At 39.5% G+C, this 27,535-nt stretch overlaps 1 protein-coding gene across 17 annotated transcripts in view; it reads left to right on the top strand.

The window, feature by feature from the left end:
* Positions 1 to 26,975, top strand: part of CTPS2 (CTP synthase 2) — a 91,264-nt gene extending 64,289 nt beyond the window's left edge. For 5 of the 17 annotated variants that reach the window (XM_067296929.1, XM_067296969.1, XM_067296970.1 and 2 more), the window contains 3 exons: positions 2,145 to 2,289; positions 11,438 to 11,548; positions 13,256 to 14,803. In XM_067296929.1, coding sequence (XP_067153030.1) covers positions 2,145 to 2,289; positions 11,438 to 11,507 — 215 coding nt within the window. In that variant the 3' untranslated portion in view covers positions 11,508 to 11,548; positions 13,256 to 14,803. Of the gene's footprint in view, positions 1 to 2,144; positions 2,290 to 11,437; positions 11,549 to 12,194; positions 12,353 to 13,255; positions 14,804 to 16,678; positions 16,809 to 21,069; positions 21,382 to 21,937; positions 21,954 to 25,206; positions 25,379 to 26,519 lie in introns of those variants that run through there. The other 12 variants (XR_010884215.1, XR_010884210.1, XR_010884208.1 and 9 more) reach the window with 12 other exon arrangements.
* Positions 26,976 to 27,535: the final 560 nt, after the last annotated feature.

Raw genomic sequence — 27,535 nt, 5'->3', positions numbered from 1 at the left:
TTCAGATAGATGAACTTTTGAAATACTGTGGAAATTTGGTGGGTTTGTATGACTTTACCAAGTAAGGCTTGCTGTCTTTCTTATGAGTTTCCAAGAAGAGCTATACTGTGTATTTGCTTGTCGAATGTTTACATAGAACAACTATTAAACAGTCATTCTGATTTTGCTTGAACCTTAAACCCTTTCTTTTAAATCACTGTTGGCTAGATTGATAGTAGGCACCAGAAGGTGCAGGCTACGGAACAAGATTTTTTTTTTTTTTTTTCAAATGGCCCCTAACTGGCATTGTCTTAGCTAAACTCCATGTACAGAGAGAGAAATTTGTTGTAAGAATGCATGGTCATCTTACAGAGTGCTATTTCTGACATAAAGTTCCTGATAAGTAATTTTATACTCCACAGCATGTTGAATAACAGTGCTGTAATTTTGAGCAAGAGTTTGAATACAGACATCTACTTACCATTTCAACAACTGCAACATTGAGAGTAAAATGAGACCAAAGAATACAGTTGAATTCATATTAATTGTCGTGGTGATCTTTGTTTAGTTTGTTCCTGATAACATACCTCTGTTACACATGCTGGTGAATGGTGTTAGGAGGCTATTTCATCTGCTCTGCATGGAACAACTTGTATAGAGAGCACAGTGAAATAAATCAAGCAGGATTTTAAAATTGCATGTTACTGTGAAAAGAATAAAAGCAACAGTAAAGCCTGGAATTATTTCACATTGGGCTGTAAGGAGACTCTGATTACTGAGGAAAAACAGTCATCATAGGGAGGAGGGTGGGATGGAGCGGAAGCACAGAAATACAGTACACCAGATAGCTTTGGCAAAGCTTTTAGCAAAATATCCTCACAGGACTGTTTGGTGCTTTGTCATTGTCTTGTTTTGCTGCTTTAAAGAACTAAATTGCACGATACAGAAAAAGAAGTTAGGGGATAAATTCAGAACCCAGGTTCTTTTTAAGACATAGCAACAGAGGTAATAAGAACATACTAGATGATATTCATTATCGTCATAGAAAAAAAAAAGCCTGCTTTCTTATTATCACTTATTCTGTATTACAGAGAAATTTCTTGAATGTTTGGGATTGTCTTGGAAATTATCAAACCAGAAGAGATCTGTGGTTAATTTAGTCCAATGTCCTGGCTCTAGAAGTGGTTTAATGTTAGCTCTATTAAAATATTCAAAGAGGGAACAGGTGCACAGCATGGAAGAGTACCAAAACATTGTTTCTTAGTTATCCTTCCAAGGAAGACAGGAGGGAAGCAGAAGCAGTAGTAGTGAAGAGGTGCTTTGATGATTGGAGATTCAGAGAGCTAAAGATGTAAGAGAAGACAAAGCAGCGTGGCTCATTTAGTTTAGCAGACCTGAATGACATCATTGTCATCCTTAAACATAGAGGACAAACAGCAGGAAAGAAGAGCACCGTAAGAAATGAATATAAGTTGGCTGTGAAAAAGATAGCCTGTGAATTAGGAAAAGGTTTCTAAGCGAAAGGAGAGAGTATCTGAATAGCTTTCCAGTGGGAACAAAAAAACCTGGGGTGGGCTTAGGGCAGAGCTTTCACCCTCTGTGAGTGGGGACTGTATGATGTGGCTGCATTCAATAACAGGACTGGTATATCCCTTCCAGGCCTCAGTATTTGAACCTTGTTTTTCCGAATTTTCTGTGTATATTACTTCTGTATTTATCTGTTAGTGCATAAATAGTTGCTGTATGGTAATGCTTGGTCCTTTAGGAACTGTTCTGTTTTTCCTTCAGATACATATATGTGCATGTTCTGAATATGCATGCGTAGATACGTATTGGAGACTAACACGCTTTATGAAAATAATATGAGAAATGGCAGAATTGTTGCCTATGCAGCCTTTGTTTTTCTCCCCTTGCATGCCCATGCTATTGTGCAGTTTTATTATTCAGCCTTTAATTATATGATTGTACAGATTAAGGTCGAAACACAAGATGATTTTTCTTTAATTTGCTTTACTAACATTCTGCCTCTCTTGTCAGTTTTAATTTGTTCCTTTTCCATTAAAGAAATTTCAGGTCTCCGTTCCACCTTAAATCCCCATATACTGATCTGGTTTCTAGACTCCTCTGTGAAATTTTTATTAAACTTCCTGACATCTGTCTTTTAGATCACCCATATTTCGTGGGAGTTCAGTTCCACCCAGAGTTTTCCTCCAGGCCTATGAAACCTTCACCTCCATACCTTGGACTGTTGCTTGCAGCAACTGGGACACTCAGTGCCTACTTACAGCGTGGATGTAAATTGTCTCCAAGGTAACCTTTCTTATTTACTTGCCTGAGGATTCACAGTAACATTTTCAGAGGGATTATCCCTTCCGTCAATTCAAAAATCCAGAAGAGGAAAGGGAGTTCTTCATGTATTGATTTGTTCCTTTGTATGCCTAACGTAAACCCTGGTTTAGAAGTACCTGGAAGTAGCGAACACACTTCTTGATTTCTTGACTTCTTCAGAGGCTAATAGGAATAAATCCAGAATCATATGTTCTAACTAAAAGGAAATCAAAAACCCTTAGAAAACTCAAGTAAAGTTAGTTTAGCTTTCTGGCCTCCTGTGTTAACTTTTATTAGTGGTAGTTACCCAGGGAAAGAGATTTGCTAGGGGATCAAGCAATTAAGTGACATTCTTATCTAGTTGTATTTGAATGATTGTAGAAACAAAATAGAAAACACCAATTTTATTTTACAGTAGCCAGATAATTAATAGTGTCTAGCAGAGAAGGGCCTGAAACAAAACAGTTGGGCTATCTTTTAAACTTAACAGAAGTGTTTGGATCTAGATTAAAACTGTATGGTTCAGCCAAGCCAAAATCCTTTGTTGCTGTTGCCTTGGACACCAGCTTCTTGGTGTGTTTGTTGAATGTGGCAATACTTTTCAACCTGTGTTAACACGTCTTGTTTTTAATGATCCTATTAATCAAAGCTACCATTTCATTACAATAGCAATAATAATAAAGAGGTCAGAGGGAAGCTAGGATAAAATAACAATTTAAAAAAATCATAGAATGACTAAATATAATACAGAACATATCCAGCTCTATTCTTGTAGATAAAGCACTAAACTCACTAGGTCTGTTTTCTTTGAGTATTGTTTTCTGTTTTTAAATTGAGCTCTTTTTCTTGAGAGAGAAATAGAAATTTTACTCAGTTTACAGCAGAAACGGAAAACAGCCAAGCCGGGCCAGGTCAGTCTGTTTTGGTACCCTGCTCCTTGTGGTAACCAGTTGTCTTTTATAAGTGCACTTCATCTCTGTTCGTCTTTGCCAATTGTGCAATGATGTACATACAGAGAAAATGTCTTTCTGACTTCTGCAAACTATGGCTTCTGTTTTATAGCATGAGATTAAAATATACCTATTACCTTGGCCTGTCTGTCATTGTTAATAGTGGTCATAACATTATCTACCTTCTAAAATTTGTGCCAGTACATTACACAGGTCATATTTTTGTGGTGCTTAGAAGGAGGGGAGTCTTTAAGCCCAGTGATCTTCAGGCATTTCCTCTCTTGTGGGTGCTCTCTGCCTCACAGCTCATTATTTTCCAGTTCCCAATATCCTTTCTCTTATCTCTTCCTCCCATCAGTATACCTATTTATTTATCCGAGATAAATAAGAATTACTTATTTTGATCTAGTGATCTGCATATGCCCTGCTAATTTCAATTTAAATCCCTCAGCAATACAGAAAAATGTTTTCTCACCTTGACTTGAAGTTTCAGCGGTTACTGAATGTGCTACACTCAGTTTTTATTGACTAAATCTTAATCCAAAGAAGCGTATACCCATTTTTTCTTCATGTTCATACAACAAACTCCATCCAACACTTGATCATTTAGCAAAGAGAAAAATTCATAGCCAAAAACCCTACATAAAAATATACAAATGTTACCATTTACCTTGTTACACAGCAGTCAAACAACCCCTCTCTCTCCACCCAAGAGAAAAAGCATTGGAATCGAAAAACATTTTGAGACTAAAAGAAGAGCATTTTGCAGAGAAGAACCTTCAGGAGTGACTTTCAGTACTAATTACAGCGCACCTGCTCGCATTAGCATATCTACCTACTGACTGGAAGAGATTTCCAATTTAAGCCTTTAAACCCCAGAACACTAACGATTTCTTTGAACAGTAAGCATGTCATAACAAGATTTTTTGAAGCAAATCTGAGGAGAGGATTCTCTGCCTACCTCACCCAGTACTGCCTGCATGAGTTGTGTTTGCACTACTGACTATGGCAAAGACGTAACCTGAAAGGGAATGCATGGAGGCCAGCAAGTTGAGCAGAGTACTACCTAATGCAGGCTATAAAAGCACTAAAAGGAGGGTTAGTATTGAAGTCCTGAGACAAAGGGAAGTACTCATTTCAGCATGAGATTATTAAGAGGGACTAGTCACTCCAGAATATTAACAACCCCATAATTAGGACACTATTTTAGAACATCTAACACCTGGGCAGAAGCCCCAGCTTTTAAGAAAGCAGAGAGTGGATTTGAAGATAAATCACACCCTACACTTCTCAGGAGAGTGCCCTAAGTAACTATAACCAAATAAACCTTCTCTTAGTGTGGTGGGTTTTTTTTTTTGGTGAGGCTTAATCTGGTAGACACACTCTTTATTTCTTTTCTTTATTTCTTCTCTTCCCCAGCTAACATCTTCATTAACGGCCTGCAAGAGTAGGTTACAGCACATAATTGGCATTTGCAAATAATACCAATTAAAAAGGAGCTGGAAGCACTATTCAGAACAAAGAAATAGTATAAAAAGATGTAGAGAATTTAGAAACATGAGCTGAAAATAATGAAATGAGGTTTTACTTAGGGACAGGGTGAAGATAAATAATTTAAACACAAATGCCCAATAGGTAGGGGGAAATGTGGGAAGCATTCCTGTGAGAGAAGTTCTTAGGTGAAAAAGTGTAGGCAAGTAGGGCTGCTGCCAAAAGAGATTTTTGCAAGTCATCAGTGAATATGCCAAGGGAAGGGACCAGTTCTACTCCATCTAGCCACAAAGTAGTCTAGTAAGGTCTGGACAGTTTATTAATAAAAGATGACTGATGAGTCACATTCAGAGACAAGCAAAAAAGTGACCAAAGGACAGAAAGTCTGGTGTATAAAGAAAAAAAAATAGAAGACTTGCTCACATAGTGTTTACTGCATTAGCATGGTCCAGCTGATTCCCAAATCAGCTCTGTAGGGAGTTTTGGGCAAGCACCTATAAACAACTCAGGAAGCAGCCTTTCTGACTTGTTTGACCTGTATGAGGGCCAAAGGAAGTACCGGCAGGGCTATCTCAGATATCCCGTGTTAGTATGTGGGTTCACTTTGTCTTTAAGTGGGAAGAGGCAATGGCTGTCACAGGACTCCCACAGGATCTCACAGAGTTGATTCAAAATTACTCTCAGGTCTATAGCACTGAAAGGATTGGACCCCTTGAGAAGTGACAGTGGTGAAAGAGGTATGATATTGACAGTTTTAAAGGGTAAAGGATGTTATTAATGAAAGGAATTACTTAATGTTTACAAGTAGCTGTAATGGAATTCAATTTGTAAAGGGGAAGAGTGATCTGCATCAGGAAAGATTCAGTGAGTGAGATACACTTCAAAGTAATATACTTAAGAATTTGTGTTGCTTGATACTTAATAAACTGGAATGTGTGATGCTCTGGGCAGTGTAAGTTAGTAGGACAAATAGGCCAGAAGGAACTGTCCTACTTGTTCTGAGCAATAATCCATTTGCTGCACCACCATATCTCTGCTAGTGGCCAAAACCAGACATTGCAGAGGAAAGTGAAGGCAATTTTGTGGCTTGAAGACTGTCAGCAGCAAGAGAGGGGCTGCCTCACAAAAGGAGACAAGCTAGGAGCTGGGGCGGGGGCAGCTGTACTGGCAGGGGTAGTATCCTCGCCAGCAGGATAGCCATGCTTCCCTGAAGAAGGCAAGCAGAGCAGGTCCAGTGACAGTGACCATGCTGTACTGACGGTCCAGTAATTGCCCGAGAATTGCAAAGTGGCAAGTCAGGTCTGAGGTCAATCCAGGAATTCCAGTCAATAAGTGAGAAATGGCAGGCTGGCTACAGGCAAGCCTACAACGTAGCTCAAGCAAAGACTGGGGGCCAAAGCCTGAGTTTAAATAGAGCTCCTGGGCCCATGGGTAGAGGGTGCCTGGGAAGAGGCTCCAGATGAGTCTGGTCAGAGCAGTTAAGACCTATTGGTGCCCTCAGGTCTCTGACAGAAAATGACAGAAAAAGGAAATCTCTTCCCAAGCATAGTGGTGTTTAGCAATAAACTTAGTAATGGTTAGCTATGGTATTTATTTCATCTCTTTAATGTTAGATGCTTGCAGTGAAGACGTTTATATCTGAGCTAGTCACCACAGACTTTTTGTATAGTCACTGACTGAATATACACTTTAGGATAAGATGAATGATCCTTTAAGATAGAGTAGGTTAAAGGTATTGTGCCCTAGAAGTGCCCATTTCTTTCCATTGACTGTAAAAGAAGCCTGTGATAACTAGCTTAGATGAAGATATCTAAAGCTGTTGGAATGAATCCCATGCATGGGGCCTCGGCTGAATCTGAGAGGTTTTATTCCTTCCAGATATGTTCTGGCCTCTCTGTTTTGATATTTTATAATGCAGTGTCCTAATTAAACATTATCCTAGGTCTATTCTGTGAGTGCAAGTGTCTGGCAGGTTAGAAGTGGGGAGTCTTAGGTATGTGCTGAGGGTATTCACTGGTGAAATGATGTTTTGTATAAGCGTAGGATCATATAAGGATGGTACATAGTACTGCTTTATAAAGATAGTTAAGGTAAAGATCTATAAATATGTACTGAGAAATATGGATACCTGCGATTATAACCACTGCACAAACAAATATATATTTATTTTAGATATTGTTTTAATAATTATAATAATTCAGATTTCTTTGTGGGGGAATAATAATATAATTGACAGGTTTGGGTTTTTTTTGCTAGGTTCTAGAAAGCTATAACAAATTTATTTTTTTAACAGCCACAGTCTATATTAAATGTAGTTACATTTCTCTTCAACTTGCAATAGGGAAAAACTGCACTTAGCCTAACTCCTGCCTTTGCAGGGAATAATATTACTATGACAGTTGTTTAATTTGTTTACATCTCTGGAAGAAGGCCTTTTTCTCAATTATATGTTAAAAAAGGACAAAAAAACCCTCTGAAACTGTGTCAAATAATTTTGTTTTTAAATACATTGGAACATTGATCAGGATTTTCCAGATGAAACAAACAGGATTTTTGAGGAGTACCGTTTCACAGTGGCTCATGTTTCTGAATAAAAACATTTAAAGCAGGCAGTTCAGTGCTTTCGGGCAGCTGTTTGAGAAATACTGATTTAAAATTGATCTTGACTGTTAATTCTAGTATCTTTGCAGCTGAGATTGGTTGCTGAGGTGATGCATTCCAGCTTCAAGCCGCATGTCCCCAGCTATCAGCTGACTTCTATATAATACTGATGGGAAATCTCATCTTGCCACCTTCTGCATGCGTTTGACTGACTGATGGATAGCAGGGGTACATCAATACTTCTGTCAGTAGAATAAAGAGGTCTAGAATGGATGTGAGTTTGGTAATAATGGAACACATGCAGGAGGATGCTCTTTCTCTTGCTTATGTCCTGAGAAGGCAGGGATGAGTGAACCTTAAAACAAAACAAAAACCCATCATGTAATACATCAACAGAAAATGTTTTCTTTGCTCCAGTCTGGAAATATCATGCTGCAACTCTTGCCCTAGCTAGTATTTCACTTTGCAGTGAATGTATTTCCATTTACAGTTAGATTAAATAAGGGTCAAAGTGACCAAAAGTCTTCATCTGTATGCTGTCAGGAGACAGTCTTGAAGATGGAAGTGATTGACCAAGTGCAGTGATACCACTTGCTGTGTGTTTTGTTGTTTTTCTCTTGGCTGTATCCTTATACTCCAGATCCCATGAAAAGAAGGATGGAGTAGAACTACTGTAGTGGCCTTACAGCTGCTCACTAGTTCCCTTTTGATTTGGGAGTCCAGTCTTGCCAGAACAGTTACAAACCAGATGAAGTGAGTGTCAGGATCGTGCCCAAGATATTTATTAATTGATTTGTACACAAACTGAGAGAAAACTTGATGAAGGAAATGTAAGCATATTTTTTCAGTTGAGGATTCAGTGTGAAAAGAATTTCATAGAGGAAGAGCCAGGCTTATTTGATTTTTTTTTTTTGCTGCTTTTGTAGCTGGTACATTTAAATAAGATTTATACAGCACACATAATATTAGCAGCTGTTAGCACAAAATATCCATTTGATTTTTATGTTTAATATCTGTGTAGCAGCTCAGTGTAATTTGGAGGAAAGTGCACATTTATTCCTAAGAGAGGTGATGACTCTTTTGTGGCTAATACCACATTGAGTTTTTCTTCAAATTTTTTCCAGTTGAATACAGTTCATATCATAGTAAATCTTACAAACTTGACATCAGTATTGCTTTGAAGCTAAAGCACCCAGGCCCAGATCTGCCATAATTTGTGAGTCCCCGTTTGCTTTCAAGTTCACCAGCAGCTGCTTAGCTCTTGAAGGAGTTCCGGTTTCCTTGGAGCCTAAGTTCCTCTTGTTAACTTGATGCTACAGCTTCTGGGGGTGCTTGGAGCTCTCCTTCAAGCACATGAAGCCTTGAGAGCCTCAAGGACAGACAGTTACTGAGGTAATTCCCCTGCCTTTGTGGCCACTGTGGCCTGCTCCTGCACTCTGTGCTAGGGCAATGGGTGGGTGGGGGAAAGGAGGCATTCTGTGCATCTGTCCCATCCCGTGTTTCCTTTTGCTCTAAACTGACTCAACACCCAGCAGAGCAGCTCCAAAATAGGGGAGACTGTGAGAATGCTGCAAAATGGTCAAGGGTGTAGTGGCAAGAGCCCTTCTCTGGGATGTGGAGTCAAACCTTGTACTGAATTGGGCAGAGTGGGAACAAGAACCAGGCTGATCCCCACCCTCTCCTTCCCCCAGTGAGTGTTTTAGCCTCTGGGCTAATGGCTAATTAAATGACCCTCAACTTTTGCAAACTGGAAACAAGCCTGAAAAGTGGGGGTGGATAGGTCAATGAAATGACTGAAGCATCCAGCATTGTGTGACTGCTACCATGGGTGACTTGTCTCCAAAACCATGCCTCACTGAGGAGGGGAGGAGTGGTGATGAGAATACTGGGTGGAGAGTGATGCCTAACTGCCTTGAGAGATGAAACTGGCCAGTTCTCAACTCACTTCATTGGTCCTTGAGCATTTTTACTTAGTCATCTGTTTCTCCTACTATATTGCATAGGGAGCTTTGGCGGATGTTTTTGGTCTGCGAATGTCACTGAGCAGGAGAGTTTGTAAAACATAAAAACATAATGCAGCACTCAACTCTCTGAAGGCTTTGGGCCTAAACTAGAGCTATAGTGAGATTATACAACTTGGTGCAATCAGTAATTTTATTCTGCATTCTATGGACAATTTTTGCTATTTTGCTGTGATGTGAAAATGCAAAGCTGTTTTAATAATGCTGAATTTTTATTACATGTTTCCATGGGTACTTTCAGAAAGAAGTAAGTACAGTATCAGTGATGTTGTGTGTGTGTGTGCAATTGGCATGCTTGATCATACTGTTAACAGCACTTTCCTCACTTGAGCTCTGTAATTGTTTGCCAGCTGGTGAAATGATCAAATTGAGCATTTCTAATTAAACTGACATGATCCACTCTTTACAAGAGCAGCATTAACAACATGTATGTAATGTAAAGAAAGTGCAGAATGCCTTAGGCAAAGTCTTAATAGATGTTAAAATATTTGGAATATCAACTTTGTCTTGTACAGAATTTGCTACAGTGATTTGCTGTAATTGTGGGAGGCTTTCTTAGCATTCTGAGGTAGAAGTTAAGCGAGATGACTGTTGGTGCTGCTTACACTGTCCCACTTTTAAAATAGCTGTGTTTTTACTTAATCTTTAATCTTCGATTATTCTTTTGCAAAGAGGAGAGGGTGAGATTCAGGCTGAAAAGCAGTGCTCAGTAAAAAGCACTAGTATAGCTGGGTGTGGTTTATTCATTATTCTAAATTACAGTCCAGATCGAAGATCTCCCGCTGTGGGGTTACATAGTTCCTCCTGAAACATTACATAGCAGGCGGTCACTGCAGATCAGTTGAGAGGGTTGGGGTGGGTGGGTCACATTCTGCGAGGGTGGTGGACTGGTTGTATGCTTGATGTCCCAGTGGGAGGGACATGGCCAGAGGTAGGGAGAGTTGCGAGGTTGAGGTCCTGTTGGATGGAGTTGTAGTTTGATGAGAGTGGGGTTTGACAAGATGGAGGCATGCAGCAGCTGGAGTAGCATTGGTGCCTGAGGCTGGCACTGGCATACCCACACAAATGAAGTCTGAGATCCCTAGGTCTGTTCTGTTAACTGAACCCTGCTCTCTGAAGTATCACAGAACTGACCAGAATTATTGCTCCTCACATGCACTTGTCAGTTCTCTGGGCTCCCTGAGCTGGCTTCTGATCTTGGGAAATTCAAATATCTGAAAAATAGACTGTAGAGATGGAGCAGGGTAGGGGGAGGTTGAAGCTGGGGATTCCTCTGAAGAGGTGCAATTTGTCATTTAGAAGAGTTAAGATAAAGCTAGAGACCTGATAGACATCAGTGGCCACAGACTGCACAAGGCCCTGTCCAGCTTACTGAGAACGTGGTTTGTGAATGGTTCTTTCTTTCAGTCACTGTGGTGCTTCCCATCCTTCACTGTTTCCTTGTTCTAGCCACTTACAACATGATCACTTGCATGGCAGTTTCTGTCCTGTGGAAAATAGTGTATTTGTCTCAGGAAATAGTCGAAGGGGATAAAACCTCAGGGAAAACTATCAGGCTGTTGCTTGGTGCAATGGAAATGATTTATGTTCTGACTCTGGAAGAGCATGAATTGTAATTTAAATATAAATTGAAGTTTTCTGAGTAAAGAAAGCTACAGCTGTCTTAAATTTTTCTTTGGTTAAAACAGTCATTTTTTATCATAAATGAGAAATTCCTTTTAGTCTTATGCTGAACAGCCACTATTCTCCATGCTGTTAATTGTGATTGCAGGCACACAGCACCACCAAACTGTAGAACTAGCATACAGTATCCAAACAAAAGAATATTGAACATACTGTTTATGTGGTGGATTATTGTTTCTCATCAGTTCTTAGACCACAGACTTAAGCCCATTCCTGCTGAGGAAGGCATTCTAAAATACCAAATTTGATCATGAGCTTAAAGTAATTTTCTGGAAATAGGTTGCACTTGAGGAAAGTGTTTGTCGTATTCATCTTGTGGGTTTGGAGGGTTTGAAGTAAAATATTTGTTTGAGATGCTTCTCACTGATGTATTGCTTTTAACAGTGACAGCTACAGTGACCTCAGTGATGACAATTCTCCAGAAAAAGAGTTTCCTAACTCAGGAGCAAGCTAAAATGATTGTATGAGATCATAGAAATGGATGATGCTATTGAGGTAAACTGGATCATTTTGATACTGCTTTATGACATTATTCTTCTTGACTTATAACAGGAGACAAAGTTATCTTGATTCTCCTTTTTGTTTCAAATCCCGTCTGAGAGCTTATCTTTTCTTCCTTGCCTGCAGCACTTAATTGTTCTCCTCTTCTGCTGCTTAACTCTGCAATTGTACTATTAAAGTCTGCTAAGTGTTTTGGATACAGCTTATATGTAAGATGCTGTACAAAACCAAGTTGTTTTAGTGTTTGAAGATACAATGAAAGTACATTCAAAAATTGTGCTTTTTTTGGTTACTTTAAATTGCATGTTTGGATCATTGAGTACATCATACTGTCACGTCTTTTTATTTTGCCTTAATATTCTGCTATAACTGCATTTGATGCATTATTATAACAAAGGCATCCCAAGACAAATAGTTGGATTTAATCTACATTGAGATGCAAACGAGTTTTATAATGTTGTAGCTTTGTTGGCTGTAGGCTTTGCCAAAGTGATGTTCCTTCTAGGGTTAGTTGTTTTTTTCACCTGTAAAGATGATAGCTATAGGTTTCCTTTTAGTTTGGAGATCACGTTTACTTTGAGCTACCTGACCTCTGCAGGCTCTTGGTCTGAATCTCAGTCTTACTTTATTTTCCCTACAGTGATTCATTGGAGTTGTGACTGGTGTGGTACTCTGATCCATGTGTACATTCATGATTTGCGGTATTTCTGAGCACTTCTGTATGCAGGACACAACTTTCCCCTCCTCTGATTTCATTCACTTCACATGGTGTAGTCACTAAGCAGCTGTGCCAAACAGGTGATTAAGGTTGCATATGAATGATGCATCTCCATCTGATGGTCTCATGATTAAAACACTGACCTGAGATGGTAGAAGTCTGAGCTTTGTCCTTAGCCACAGCAAAGGCTTCTTCTGTGAATCTTAACTGGTTCCTTTTCTCTTGTGCACCCCATGTTAAATAAAGATACTAATAAGTCCCCAATCATGAGAATGGAGAGGTGTTAGGTAATTCCATGGATCTGGTGCATTCAGATACAGTACAGATGCATGTCTTAAGAATGACCAATAAATAAATAGACAAAAGGCTCCTCCTTGTCACTTTTTCCTTTTGCACAGATCCTTCCTACCTCCAGACATCACTATGGCTCTGTTTCTTGCAACTGACATCTAGTTCACAACAGCCCCTTTAGCTTTGACCTTGCTTTCCTCAATGGAATGTATGAATGGCAATTCTCTTTTTACCCTTGCAGTTGTGACTTTTTCAGTACTTGGATAAATGCACTTTTGTGATGCTTTAAAGTAGTTATCAGTAGTCAAGCTAAGTTTTTTGAAGATGTTATTCATGGGTACCAACTGTATTCAGCAGAGTTACTCTAGAAAGGGGTAAATAAGTAATTGCAAGTATAAACATTGTATAAGTAAGCATTGGCTCATTTATTTTTATTTCAGGGATAATTCCACCCAGTAATCAGAGCTGTATACACATGTAGACTATATTCAATTTAGTGTTTTTGCTTTATGCTGTTTGACCTAGATAAAATATATCTACTTGGAGTATTTACCATAGAATTATTTCTAAGTCAGTCTTCAGATTTGAGAGAAACTGACGTAAACATGAGGTAAACTGAGTTAAAGAAGGAATTTTTATAATCATTTTTTTTTTCCTTTCCTTCTTCCCTCCCCTCTCCCTTTTTGTTTTAGAAAGTTGGAACAGGACAATATTGGATAGAAGAAAGTGGAAGAGTAAGCTGCTTAATTTCCTCGTAGTATCTTCCCCATACTATTTTCAAAAAATCTCTTTACAGAAGACAATTTTATTGTCCCATAGCAAAAATTCTTCTGTATGAATGCTGTTTCTCTTTAAAATGATATAAATAGCTGTTTGTCTTAGCTGTTAATTGTTACTGATCTTGTCCTATATTTCAGAATGATCTCAGGTGAGTATGTCTTAGTTCACTAGTTCACAGCTGTTCTTGATTTGCAGGAAGGATTCTTTGCTTTCAGTTATCCTTAGAACAGTAAAATAAAATACATTCATTGTTGTGAATGAGGAGGGAATGCACTAAAAAGTTTAAGAGAAAGTTATCTTATCCATGAGCAGTAGAGAACTGTCTCAGGTTGTTTCCATATTAAGCTTGTTGTGTATATATATATTTTTACTTTTTTGCTGTTCATGTACAAATGAGAAATTATGTTACTCCAGCCCTTTGTGATTATAATAATTGGTGTGGAATATGCATGTCTTTTAACTTTGCTTCTTAAGTGATTTCACTTTGCAAAAGTTGAAGTTTGTTTGCTCCATTTCCCCTGAAAGTCTGATAATACTGAACATAATTCTGACCTATCAAATTACAGAAGTGATATTAGAAGGCATTTTTGTATTTGTATTTTGTATTTGTAAGAGAGAAAGTAAATACACTCAATGCAATCTTTACATTTGTGTGAAAGTTATGGAAGAACCAGTCATAAATCTGGAGCATAATCTGGGGTGCAGTCTTATAGCACACAACTAATGTCAATAAATAAGTTCATCCTTGCTCTCCCTCATCTATTGACCACTCCATGGGGCTCATTCCCCAGCAGGACAGAACAGTGTATTTTAATTCAGAAGTCATGAGCTGCTCTTCAGTCTGACAATTGGAGGGCATCCCACAAAGCTGGGACTGCAGCCTGGAATCACTGAGACAGAAGGAGGAGAGAGGTGCTGTACTCTGTATAAGGCTGGATCCCACCAGCCGTATGATGTCAACAGGTCTGTCACAGAGTCTACACCTGAGCTGTATGACAGGCCCCAAATGCCTGAGGCACCCTTTCCTAAAAAGAAAATTTCTGAAATTTGAGCTTTATCTTTCAGTTTGTTTTGGGCAAAGTTTGTTTTTTAATTGATCAAAAGGTAAATATCTGTAAAAAAATAAAATGCACCTTGTACTCTTTACATATTTGTAGAACAGTGAGTTTGCATTGCCGTAGAAAACCTCAGATTATACAGCCAATTTCTCTATTCACTAAAAGAAGTGTAAATGGTAATCAAATATAAACTATGCTTCTATAGCAGTGTTTTTCTAAAGTGGTTTACAAATGTGTGCCTTAGAAACAGCAGGTATTAACGGAATTGGTATCACTGTATGTCTTTGTGTCAGTGAGAGATACCGGCCACTGGTTTGTAAAAGATGAAACATTTCCTAATATTGTCTGTAATGTTCAAATATATTTTCAAATATATTAAATTGTGTTATTCAGAAGTGTTTAGATATTGTGTTAAAGAGTCATGATGCCAGTTGTGAACTGTGGAGTCAGGGAGAGAGTGTTCCATTCGATCATCTTCCAGTTGTATTGTCTATAATTGTGGCCACATCTGTTTATATGATTTATATGTTCCTGGTTCATCAAAATGAAACAGCAGGAATCAAGACTTTCAGTATCCCAGGAAACAACTAAAATTGGTTCTGCGTAGCTGTGTTACAGAAAAGCTGTAATTTATCCAAAATACAGAAGGGAAAAAAAGACGTACAGCTTGCATTGTAACTGAAAACAGCACCTTAATCTCCCAGGGCCTTTACCAACCCTCTTTCTGCTAACTGTGCAACTCGAAAGACTCAGTCCTGGAGATCAAACACATCATAGCCACAAAGGATTCCTCTCCAAGCTGAACTGACAGGCAGCAGCAAGTCATTTCCAAAACTGATTTCTATATCCTTTCACCCCTATGCAAGGCAAGGAATGAGAGGGTGCTCTTCAATGTTCAGTATCTTCCTCTTTTCATATAACTGCTCCTCCAGTGTTTGAGCTGCTTATTTTTCTCCACTGGTCGGCCCACATGGACTGCATGATGGGCTGTCCCCGGTCTCCTGCACTAGCCCAGGCCCCCTTAATATCTCAGAAATGCCAGAATCTACCAACGTTGCCTGTCTCAGTCAATTTATTAATTTCATTTTAATTTGTCTCTATCTCCTCTTCCTGGCCTCCCTTCCATTTGCTTTCATGACATTTGTCTCTAGCTTTTCCTCTATTCTTTCCAGTCTGTCCATCCTTCCTTCAGATTTCCTATACATACTCTCACTGCCACCCCTCTGCCTTCTGACATCCACCCTCTTCCACGCAAACATGTGTGGGTACCACCAGTAATACTGGCAGGTATGCCCTGTCATGGCAGAAATAGCTCCTGGGTCTGTCCTGGCTCACATGCAGGAGGAAGCTAGCCTCCAGCCACGTGTGCTCTTCCTCTCAAGTGGATCAGGCTCAGACTGGCAGACTCCCAGAGGTCTCAGAGCCGCAAGTGTAACCCAGGAATATGATAACTTCCAAAACAACTTCTCTTTCCAGTTCACCCTGTACCCACTGTTGTCGTGGTCACAGCTTTGCTGGAAGATTTCTCTCCTGATCCCGATAAGCATCCTTTATATTTTTGATGGGGCAATGAATTTAGTGGTCACAGATATTTCTCACTGGGTCAGGGTCTCAGTACTATCTAATTATTTTCAAGCATTCATCTGTATCTGAATTGTTGCCCATGATGTGCTGGCAAGGTGAGATGAATTAAGGACTCCTCTGAAATAAGGATATGAAAAGAGTCTACATGTTTTCCACTGCAAAAGGAATTCGTATTTGGTGTAATTCCCCTATAATGACTTAGAGAATATTTACATAAACATCTATTAGTTATCTGAAGAAAAGTCAGATATTATTTCAATTGGAAGTTCATTCTGAGTAATAATTCCAGGAGTGTAGATTTTTCAGTCTCTTTCATTGATTCTCTTGATTTTGTCTGTAACTTTTTTTTAAGTATGCTTTTTTTTTTTTTTTTTTTTTTACTATGAATTAACCTCTCACAGAGCACAGAGGTGGACTATTTCTTTTGTTCCTTATTCCTGTACAACTGAGTCATCTTAAGTACTGTCTGCTTCCTTGCACAAATTGCACTAAGTTTTCTCAATGCTCATGTTAAAATTCCTCATGGATTACAGGGTCTAATAGCCTAGTCTGACCTAGCTGACCTTATGCTAGAATTATGTCTGTTAAACAAACTCACTTTCATTTTGTAAAAAACTGCATACTGTAATATTAATTTACACTTTGCTGGTTTGCTTGTACATGAAATATTTTCTTTCCTTGTAACATCCATAGTTGACTGAGGAAACTGGTTGTCTTATTAGACTCCCACTAACATGCTCTCACAGATTTGGAATCATAGCCTAGAAAAACAGCTTTGCCTGAAATGTAGACAACATTTTGTTTCAGGAATGCTCCTGGAAAGGTAAGCATGCCTTTTGTACCTCTGTGGACTGTCTGGTTAATAATTTAAGAAACTTAAAATTTGGAATCTCCCAGTGAAGTTACAGCAAAGTAGTTTGGATAACCTAAGAATTGGCTCAAGTCTTGGTTTAAAACATAATCCAAAACTCAATATACTTAAAAGAATGGTTAGGATAGTCTAGTTTGAGCTCCTGCATAACATAATCTCACTCAGTGATAGCGTCATTAAACTCCTGATTTCACAGGCTCAATTTGAGAATTGAAAATGCGAGCTCAGGTGTTATTTAGTTTGAGTACCACTTTTGCTGCCTTTGGAACATGTTCTTTACTGGCTATGTCTTAATTAGAAAATTGGAAAAATAATGCAGTTTTGAAGCAAATTCTCTCCATTTACCATATGTGGTTTTTGTGCACCAGACCTAGGTTCCTTTGGGAGGAAATAAAACCAGAAGATCCATTCTAAATGGGGAGTGATTTGGTTCTGAACCCAGATTGAGGAGGATATGGCCACAGGGTCCTCCAATATGCAATTTATATCTATGTGTCAATAGAAGACTCTCAAACCATCAAGTGCTCCTGTGACGTCCTGAAATGGTTCCCATTCTATATAATGGACCAAGTGCTGTGTTCACCTTCCTATTTGCCGTTTGGCTGCCAGACCTCATCTGTCTCTTGCAACTCATTTTCAGCTTCTAGTCTCCTCTGCGACATTGACTGCTTCCCCTTCCACCTCTCAGAAAATTCAAAAAGGCCCGATTTGGGGCTGCAAAAAACACTGCTCATGAGTGTATACCATGAGAGGGTTTCTTGGGCAGATTATTCCCACTGACTGTGATGGGAGGTTGCTAATCTCATGACTACTGCTGGGTGTAAGAGGGTTGCCAAACAGTGTTTCATTACATTTTAAAAAAAGTGAAGGGAATGCTCTTGAGTGAATGACTTCCAGGGTGGCCTGGCAAGGGGGCGTCTGTTATGGAGAGCTTCCAGTAATCTTCCAGTTGCCTGCTGGAGAATACAGAGGAGATCCACTGGCATTGCTTTGGGGTTCCCATACCTTGGCCCACAGAGGATCTCTGTGGAGGCACATCCAGGAACATCCCTTCAGTGTACTACTCTCATGATTTACATTAGCAAAGCGCTGTGTCACTACTGCTGATTCCAGCTACCATGGTTTTTATTCTCCTGCAAACTCTGCCATTAGGCATAGGAATCTGGGAAGACTGAGAGCAGACCATGCTGGTAGAGATGAAAGCAAAGAGAGCACTGAGTACCCCAATCTTTTCCATGTCCTTTGTCACTAGGTCCCCTGCCCTGTTCAGTAGATAACATGCATTTTACTGGGGCTTCAGGATAGTCTTCAGCTTTCTTTCTTTCCTGCCCTTTCCACATTGCAACAAGCATGAAATGCCACACCATCAGGAGCCCTCAGTCAAACTCAGATTGGGAGGGTGGTGGTGGGTGAAGCAGCAGGTGCCCCAGTGTCACTCAGAAATGGCATGAGATGGAACAGAAATATGACTTTTGCAAGTGAAGTACTCTGCAGGCAGTGGTGATGTGGAGGCTGACATGCTAGTGTTAGATGTTGGAGGCAGACATAGGAACAGGGCAGTGCTTCTCCAAACGGTCTGCAGTTGAGGAAGCAAAGATTAGTGCAGGACCTTCCTGCCAGAAAGTTTCAGTGCAGATGTGTTGGAAACATCTGGCTCTGGGTCAGGCTCTATCAATTCTGAAGTAAATCCCAAACCAACTATTAAGGGAGCACAAGTGGGCAGCACTGACCACTTCAAACTATGATCCCACTCCTGTTGTGCCAGGTTACTGGATGAGGTAGGTAGAACCAAACTGAAGTCCAGCTCTGCAAAGAAATACCCAGTAAGATCCAGGAGGAGCTTGCAACCTAAATATCCTAAAATAGTATTAAGGTAGGAGCTGGATACCTGCATTCAGTACTGTGATGCAGAGGTTTCTCACTCCAGCTGCCACACAGCCCAGGCCTGTAAATGCACTCTGTGTCTGCATATTTTGCTGAAATCTTCTCCAAACTTCCACACAGGTATCCTGCTCTGAGTTCCCAGAACAGTATTCCCACATGAGACCCAGCAAATAGACACTGCAGTGCTCAAGTCACCTCTGTGGCCTGTTCTGGATCCTCTTTGAGCCTGATAAGTGTCCTATCTGAGGGATGCCATTAAGCAAAATGCAGTACCACAGTCCTTGTTCTAACATATGTGATGCCATGCTCATTTAAGCACCTGCACAGTATCAACTTAATTAAATGTCAATGTCTATATGAGCTACTCACCACAGGCTCCTTTTATAGTCAGCAGAGAAAACAGGCACTTTTTAGTCATCCTTAAAAGAGCACAAATCACCCATGGCTATTGCTTCTTTTTTTTGTCATAGACTGCAAAAAGAAGCTGGCCCAATAATCTATTTCCCTGAACACTCCCCCAGCATGTAGGAAACTCATGGCTGACTTCCTCCTGAGTTCAAAATGAAGCCGGACCCCTTCTCCTTTGGGGAGCTGCCCACTCAACAAGGATAAAATCAGTTCTAGATGAGGACGGTCATTGCTTTCCTAGTGAAATTGGGCCAATCTGCAAGAAAGACATTCCTGTGTCAGAGAAACACCAAGTATACAATCCTGTAGGCTAGGCAATAGGTAGCTGTGGGAGGAAGGGCGCCTGAGCCCACGTCTTTAGGGACTGTGTATGTATTTTATGTGAAATAGTCAATGAATAAAATACACAAACTGTCCTTGCAAAGGAACCAGAGCACAGGACTCCCCTTTGTTAAGCTAGCGACATAATAAATAGGCTAAAGAAGCCCTCTTGCTTTCTCTTTTTGGCCAAATAACTCTTGAATCTTTTTCTCTAGGGTGGCGCAGATTCAACAGGAAGGAATGACAGGGTCTCTTTTTCTCTCTAATGGTTGGAATTTGCTACATCACTTCTTTGTCCATCCAATTATTATCCCTGCTGGTTCATAACAGTCTGTGCCAACTTCGGTTGCTGCTAGTGGCAGCCTCAGGCTGGGGAATGCTTATCATCTTCTCTGCTGTATGTGCTACTCATTCATCTGTCCTACCCAGTATTTTAATTGAGTTTATTCCAAAAAAGATAGAAGGAAGCTTGTAAACATAAAAGAAAACTGTTTTCAGAGTAGTTTCAATGCAAGCACTCCTGGGAAGAGCTTTAGCTTGTGTTAACATACCTGCCTAATGATACACCCTGTTTAAGTCTCAAAGTTTGAGAGATCTGATTAAGCATCCACATTTTTGAGCAGTCAAAGCATATCAACCTCTAAGGCATGTGGCTGGCTAATGTACTTTCCCTGAGTTTAGTCTTGTGAGCATAGTGTGACATCTTTTACAAAATTTAGTCAGTACTAATTTATTGTAGAGTGTAAAGCAGAGTCCCAGTTTAGAATTATTTCTTCGTACACTGCATTGAAAGGTTTCCCGTATCACACTGGTAACATCATTATTACTGCTAGGCTTGTGCTTACAGACTTACAAGGATACTACTCTGGGGGGAGCGTATTCTTTCAGTTTTGCATAAGCTTTAAGGAGAAAACAGATTTGACCAACAAACATTTCTCTCTCGCTAACTGAAGACAGAAAGACCTCTTGCCTGTGTCAAGTCTGATAGCAGCGTAGCAGTGTGAGCAGGAAAGTCAGGCCTCCTGAGGGGTCTAAATTAGAAGGTTTGCTACTGGCATAAGTACATGATTTGGGGATGAGATTATATATGTAATGATCAGCTTTTTACTCAGATAGGGTAATGTAGCTCTGAGCTCACTGGGGAATAAAGACAGGCTTGCTTATTACATTGAAAAGGGTGTAGATGAAGTCCTAGGATTGTTTTAGTTCTGGGACTTTTGCTAGAACACTTACTGGGGCAAGTTAGATTAATCAAACAAAGCAGGCTGATGGCGTTTGTGTGCGAGTGCTTTTATATTTAATGTTGCTGTGATGCAAATGTAAAAGTTTATCAAATAGCTTAAAATATAACTGTGTAAAGTAAAAAAATATGTACAAAATAACGTGTAAGAGGCAATTTGCTGAAACTGCTTTTTACGAAGTGATACTTTCAACATCTGTTGGTCATTTTGTCCTGCCAGGCAGAGGAATATGCAAGTGTGAAAAGGGTATAAGGCTGTTAACCAGTCTGCTTGCTTGAGTGCTTGCTCTGATTTTTAACAACAAAGAGCCTTAATTTACAAGGGTGCTAATTTATGTCTGTTTTGTTTCTACTGTGCAGACTTCTGAACATTCTAGTAGTAATATTTACTCCAGTGTTCAGCAACATGAACTTGATAAAAGAACGGGTGTCTGCTGCTGTCTGAACTAATAACATATGATTTGCCGACTGACACATCTGCTGACATATCATCTATAAAGTTAGAGAGAGGAGATACAAACTTGAAGGAAGAAGTAACAACCTTCCCTAAAATAACAGATTTGTCTTGAAAAGCTTTGACAAGCTTTCAGGTCATCTGAAGGAGAGCTTGTGTACCTGAAATCTTGTTTGTTTTTCTCAACAATATGACTTGGTCTAATAAAAATTATTACTTCCCCCCACAAACTATGCCTCCCTTTACCCTCAGTCCGTCATTGCTGTGATAACAAAACTGCAACAAGTTTGAGATTTTTCCACTATATTTCTCTCTAAGGTAGCCCTGATGCTCTATTACCTTGTTTTTATTCTTTCAAATATTAATTAGATTTCTAAAGGTTTTTAAATACCTCAGTTTATTTAAAAACATTAACAGGTCCATAATCAGTTTCTCATTCATACTTGTTTGATAGATCAACACTCCTTTAAAAGCTAAGTATTTGCATTTGCTGTCCTCCTGAGAGTTTAAAATTACATTTCTTTGGCCAGAAAAGGATTAGATTTATAATTATGGCAAAATAATCACTAAAGATGAATACTTGATTCATGGATTGCTAAGTATCTGCCAGTAAATTTTGTCCATCATTATTTTCCATGGTAGGGATGTTTTGTGTTTGGGAGAACAAGGTGAAGTGATTCTTCATACTGAAAGACAAAGATGGTCTTCATGTCTGAAAAAAGAGGAATTTTGCCTGGTAATAAAACTTGACTGGACTTTTTTGCTGTTACTCAGGTTGGATTTTAAGAGCTGCGTCAATGATATGAAGTCCAACCCTACTGGTGCTTTGTTCATCCTGAGAAGGCAGAGGAAATGGGCACTGAAGATGTGGACATATCAGCAAGAAAATATTGTGCTACTTTTGTAGCTGGTCTGAAATAACTTTTTCACTGTGGCTGTGAATTTGCCTCTACCACCAGTGCGGGGCACTTCTGTGTCAGTGGGTTACTGTGGCTGTGTCCATGTTGGCTGGCCAGAATTTCTAAAGAGTTTGAAAGGCTTAAAGTGTGGGCTCTGTCGTCTAGCTCATACTGAATGGTGTAGAACTGGTTTGTGGTCCAGCATCTCATGGTACATAACACCAAGCATCTGCAGCGGAGGTAGTGCCCCTGCTGTCAGGCTCCTACCTTGCTCACTGCCACTGCCCTTGAGGTTGGCCTAGCCTGAGGCTGTCAGGCGGGAAGGAGCACTGGTCCACCAGGAAAAGCACCAGCAGCTCCCCAGTGGGGAGTGTCAGTCAAACGAGGCGCTGTGCCATTTTGCTGCTCTTATTTGAAGGGGATTTGGTTCCTGAACTGTGTGCTGCTACAATCTGAGGGAAACCCTGGGTCTGCTGCCCTCTGGGATTAAAAATTAGTTGGCTTCTGCAGTCAGCAGAATGTCAGCAATTCATGAGACACTATCACAGCAAGGTACCAGCGTCTTCAGTGTTGTACCCTTCATCACTTAATCTGTATGTTTTCTACTCTTCTTTCTACTCTTCTACCAAGATTTATGGTTCCTCTTCCTCCGCTACAAGGAATTACTGAAGAGCCTCTAAGTTTTGGAATAAGGGAAAGAAATCTTTCAGGGTCTTCACAGTGCTACGCATCCCAGCCACAGGACTGACTCTTTGACACCATGAGCTATGCTGCACATAACTGCCTGTGTATCTAACTAGCACTGAGATTTCTGTAATTCCTTTGTTTCCTGCCCCTCAGACTTGCCGTGCTCTTCTTCATCTTCTGACTCATAACATAACAAAGCAGGACACCCTATTTATTCTCCCAGGCTACCTTTTGATCCCAGGATTAGAGAAGATATTCTTTTACTTTAGGCTCTTTCCCCCAGAGTGTTCAGATATTTGAGTCATAGGGTATTTACTTCCCAAAAGATTGCATTGTAACACTGCCTAATATGCAAGCTGTTTCCTTCTTTATCTCATGCCATGCACTTCAGGTATCTTAGCTCTCACTGTCACTGAATAAGTGAGAGACCTGAAGAGGTTTTTAAAGTAAGAAGCATTTGTGGTTTGACACATAAGTATTGCTTCTGGCAAAATAATCTTACTGGGATTTCTGTTTTCTCACTCCTCATTTGAGACTTTGACCAACTCAGTCTGAGGATTTATTTTATTTTTTTTTTCATTTTTAATTACGTGTACCTAGGGGCTTTTACCTATACTTTCCTCCAAAAAGAGTTTGAAGTTCTCTGCTGCGTCAGCAACTGGGTATCTAGTATGCTTTCTTTCCATCTTTCTCAGGTAGTCCCCATCTCTTCTTAGCTGCCCTGCTTTGTAAGTCCATCCTACCGTGGAGGAAATTACACCTTTCTGTCCATGCCATCTGTGAAACCATTCCCAAGAAATCATTCCCAATATAGCTGTAGGTCCTGCTTCTTATTGCCATGGCTATACAGTTCCTGAGATAGCTCATTTAAAGGTAGCTTTAGTATCTCTGATGTATATTGCAGTCTGCAGGATAGATATAGGATTGTATCTGGTTTAGGCTCAGGAGAAGATTGCTGCAATGCGGAAGTGAGATTTGGGACATCTGTTCTGTGTTTCACTATGTTACTGTAGGCAAGTGAATTTATTAGTATATGCCCCAGTTTAACCAACTGGATATAGTACTTTTATCCCAGATGGATGAAAAGTACTATGTAAGTAATGTGTGAGAGGAAAACTGCTGAAGAAAGATATGGGTTTCACATATTATGACCTGAGCTGAGCTGTATTTTAGATAACTTTGGGTCAGATCATATATAGCTCTTTTGGATTTGAATAAGAATTTATGACTTCAAATACCAAATGAAGTTCACTCATCTATCTTTGTAACTTACATTAATGTGCCCAAAGGCAACATTTGGCCCTCTGCTTTCGGCTAAGATGAAAATGGTAGGGAAAATTTATGTTACAATGGCATTAACAGCTTAATTACCTTAAAACTAAGTTACCACAGATGATTTGCCACTGATGACCTACAATTAAAGATTTGTGCACTATGGTGAATTGGAAAATGAAAGTCCAACTTTGGAGAATGATCTAATATTTCTTCTTATCTACTCAATAATACAGAACCGAAACACCTACAATGATGTTATCACTTTAGTTACCTGAACAAATAACTATTCAATAATGAGTTTGTTCATTAAAAAAATCCAATTCCAGAGCATATTCCAGAAATGTTTACATTGCACTATTTTCTTCATAGCTTTAATTTCTTCTACTAAACAAAAATCTCTTTACAAGTGAGATTTTTAAAAAATATCTATGCTAGTCTTATTACTCAGAGGGAAATCCCTTAGTATGGGAGACCTCAGACATGGAACACCCTTGTTTTCACACAGTCTGACCATCTTTAGTACCATATTTTTTTTCTTTTTTTGTCATTTATTTGTAGGAGACTCCAGTGTGAAAGATATATGCTGCTCCTCTTTTCATGCTGTTTTCTTTAGTGATCTGGAGATGGGCAATATCATAACTCCACATTCTTCTGAATTCCCCTTTGATTTCAATTCCCACCTCTAAACCATGTATTTTGACTCCATATTGCTTCCCACAGCAAAGGAGACTAGATTCTCATTCTGGCTTAACTGTAATAAAAATGTCATTGAAACAGTGAAAAAACAACTTCTAGATCTAAAATCCCAACCCTCATTTGAATCTGAATATGGTATAAATGTGCTGCAGACTAAAACATGGTTGGCTTGACCTGCTTCTCATGTAATCATCATTGAATATGGGATCTATACTGAGTATCTTAGAAATGCAATCCATTTGGATTCTGCTATTCTAAAGCTGCCCTTATTCCACCCATTTTAAGTTTGGAAAACTGAGATCCATCCATGTCAGACTGGAATGATTCTCATGTTAGAATCTGATGGTTGGAAAAGAATTAACTCCCTTGTACAGAGTTAGGCCTATTTAGAGGATGACCTGAAAACAGCTCCTTTTAAGCTAATAAGGCTTATTAACCCAGTACCTGATTATCTAAACTGATATGTATGTTGTTTTGTTGTCTCAGCGCAGGTCCCCTTGCCCGTGTGGGTGCAGGGAGGCATGAGGAGATGAAAGTTTAATGCCCCTGGCTGGGGTCCAGGACCAGCTTCCGCTCCCTGAGGATGGCTCAGATGGTCTGCAGGGGCCGCTCTGCTAGCCCATGCATGTGGCTGGCTCGCTGGGGCCTTTTGGAATAGGTAGAGAGCTGTTTACCTACTTATTTCTATCCAGTTTCTGCAAAGTTTGGAGGAACTTAACATTTCTGACATTTCTTTGTTGCACTTGATTGAAAATTTCCCCAAAGTTATCAGAAAGAAGCTCACTGAGAGACAGAGAAAGAAATGGGGAAAAAATGGTGCAAGGACAAAAGCCTCTCTTTCTTATGAAACAGGGCAAAAATTATTATTATCATTGTATTTTTTTAACCCCCAAGTCTCTCATCAGGATTGAAGCCTTATTGCTTGCAGATGTGACAGAGCTCTTACCTTAAAGAGCCCGTAATCTATTTTAACAAGATAGACAACAGAGATATAGACACAAAATTCCAAAGTGTTTAATGTATCACTTCAGAAACAATTGTATTTTCAGAAGTGGAGTCCAGAAAATGCCTGCTGCTGTGTGTGTTCATAGTCATTTCCTTTTAGTATAGATTTAAAAATCCAAATATTGAATTTGGATATGTGTAATGCATTTGGGAGAAGGGGGCATTAAAAAAAAAATCTGCAAATGCTTTGTCTACCCTATGTAAAACAATATCCCAAAGCCCAAATTACACTGTAATGTTACTTAACAATGCAATGAGCTGTAAAATAGACAGTTTTTATGCAGCTGAGCCCTCAAGCTTATTCTTGCTTCTAAGGCACTGCTTTTTGGAAACAAACAAGTGAATAATATACATTGCTTTCTTTAGTGTTCTTTATGCCACTATTATTTTTGACCAGGGAGGATAGTGAGATAATTTAAATGATATAGATCACTTGTTTTCTTCCTTAATAGGAAAGATAATGAATGGATTTGTTTTGATGGCTTTATTGCCTGCAAGATAATGAAATATCCCAGCATGGATTTCATTAAGCTTTTTCTAGTCTCACTATGATAGACCCATTAAAAGGCCAGATCTCTTCTTTGATGTAAATAGATATTTCAAAAAATTTAGCACACTGTGAAAATCTGGTCACAGGTGTCACCAAAGAAGTTGCTGGGTCTTTAGATCTAGGCTGACTTTGTCAGTGGGAGAAACAAAAGCACTAACGCTGCTTATGAAAGTGAAATAATTCATGGTGCTGTAGGTATGAGGCTATGAGAGCTTTAGGATTTAAACTTCCTCATTATTTGCAGGGTTCAAGGTTAGAGAACTTACGGTGTTTAAATATTCTAATGCTCGAATATCCCAGCGCTCACACCAGTTTCATTTGCTGCCTTCCTCTGGCTGGTGAAGAGGACTGCCTCCTCTCTTCACCTTCAAGCCTGGTCCTGTGTAGAGAATCAGCATCAACAGAGCTGCAAGGAGGGACTTCTCAAGGTGTCAGCCGGGAAGCAGCTTAACAACCTGGGGTCGAGAAGAGACGAGAAGGTTGCAATGTGCTTCGAGTGGTCAAAATTGTCTGTATTCTCATACCAAGGATGAAAGAAGGCTAGGACTGAGGGAACAAGGAAATATGAGCCTCCTGAAGTATTTTTCTGCTAAAACATCATATTCTTGTTATGAAGAGCTGCATGTTTTATTTCCACAGTGTTGGCAATGATTACAAGACCCATGCTGGAATAAAACCAGTAACTGTATGAAAACATGAATATTATCTATTTGATCCTTAAATGAATAGGAAAAGTTTGAGGCTGGACACATGGGAGGCCAGAAGGTAGTGCTATGCACTGATTTAAAAAATTGGCAATTTGTTGTATTTCTCTTTTTTGGCAATTGTTCATGGGGAAAAAACAGCTCATCATAGTTTGGAGATATAATATACACCTTCTGGATTTGGGGGAGCAGGAACCACAGAACATGACACAAAAATATGTTGCAGCAACTAAAATAAAAAGAAATGAAGGCTGAGAGGAGGGTTTGAACACCAGAAGGATCAAGGTAATGGGTTGTTCTATAGCCAGCATTTTGTCCTTTCTTTCTTTTCTTCTTGTCATCTTTACAATAGGTAATTGTCAGCTCCTATTGGAGATTATTTTTTCCTATCAAAGTATTATAAGAATGTCCCAAATCAAAAATTGGCAGCAATTCTCTTATGAATTAGTGTGGGGGAAGAAGAGTTAATAGTACTTAAAATTTCTTGCTGTAGTCTCCTTAGGGAGGGCCACACACACTCTAAAGCAAAATGTGATATACCAAGGGAAGAGGGTCA

The sequence above is a fragment of the Apteryx mantelli genome, chromosome 1 (assembly GCF_036417845.1).
Source record: "Apteryx mantelli isolate bAptMan1 chromosome 1, bAptMan1.hap1, whole genome shotgun sequence".
In the NCBI taxonomy this organism is placed as follows: Eukaryota; Metazoa; Chordata; class Aves; order Apterygiformes; family Apterygidae; genus Apteryx; species Apteryx mantelli.
The sequence above is the reverse complement of the archived record's forward strand: the minus strand, read 5'-3'. Positions and strand labels throughout refer to the sequence as shown.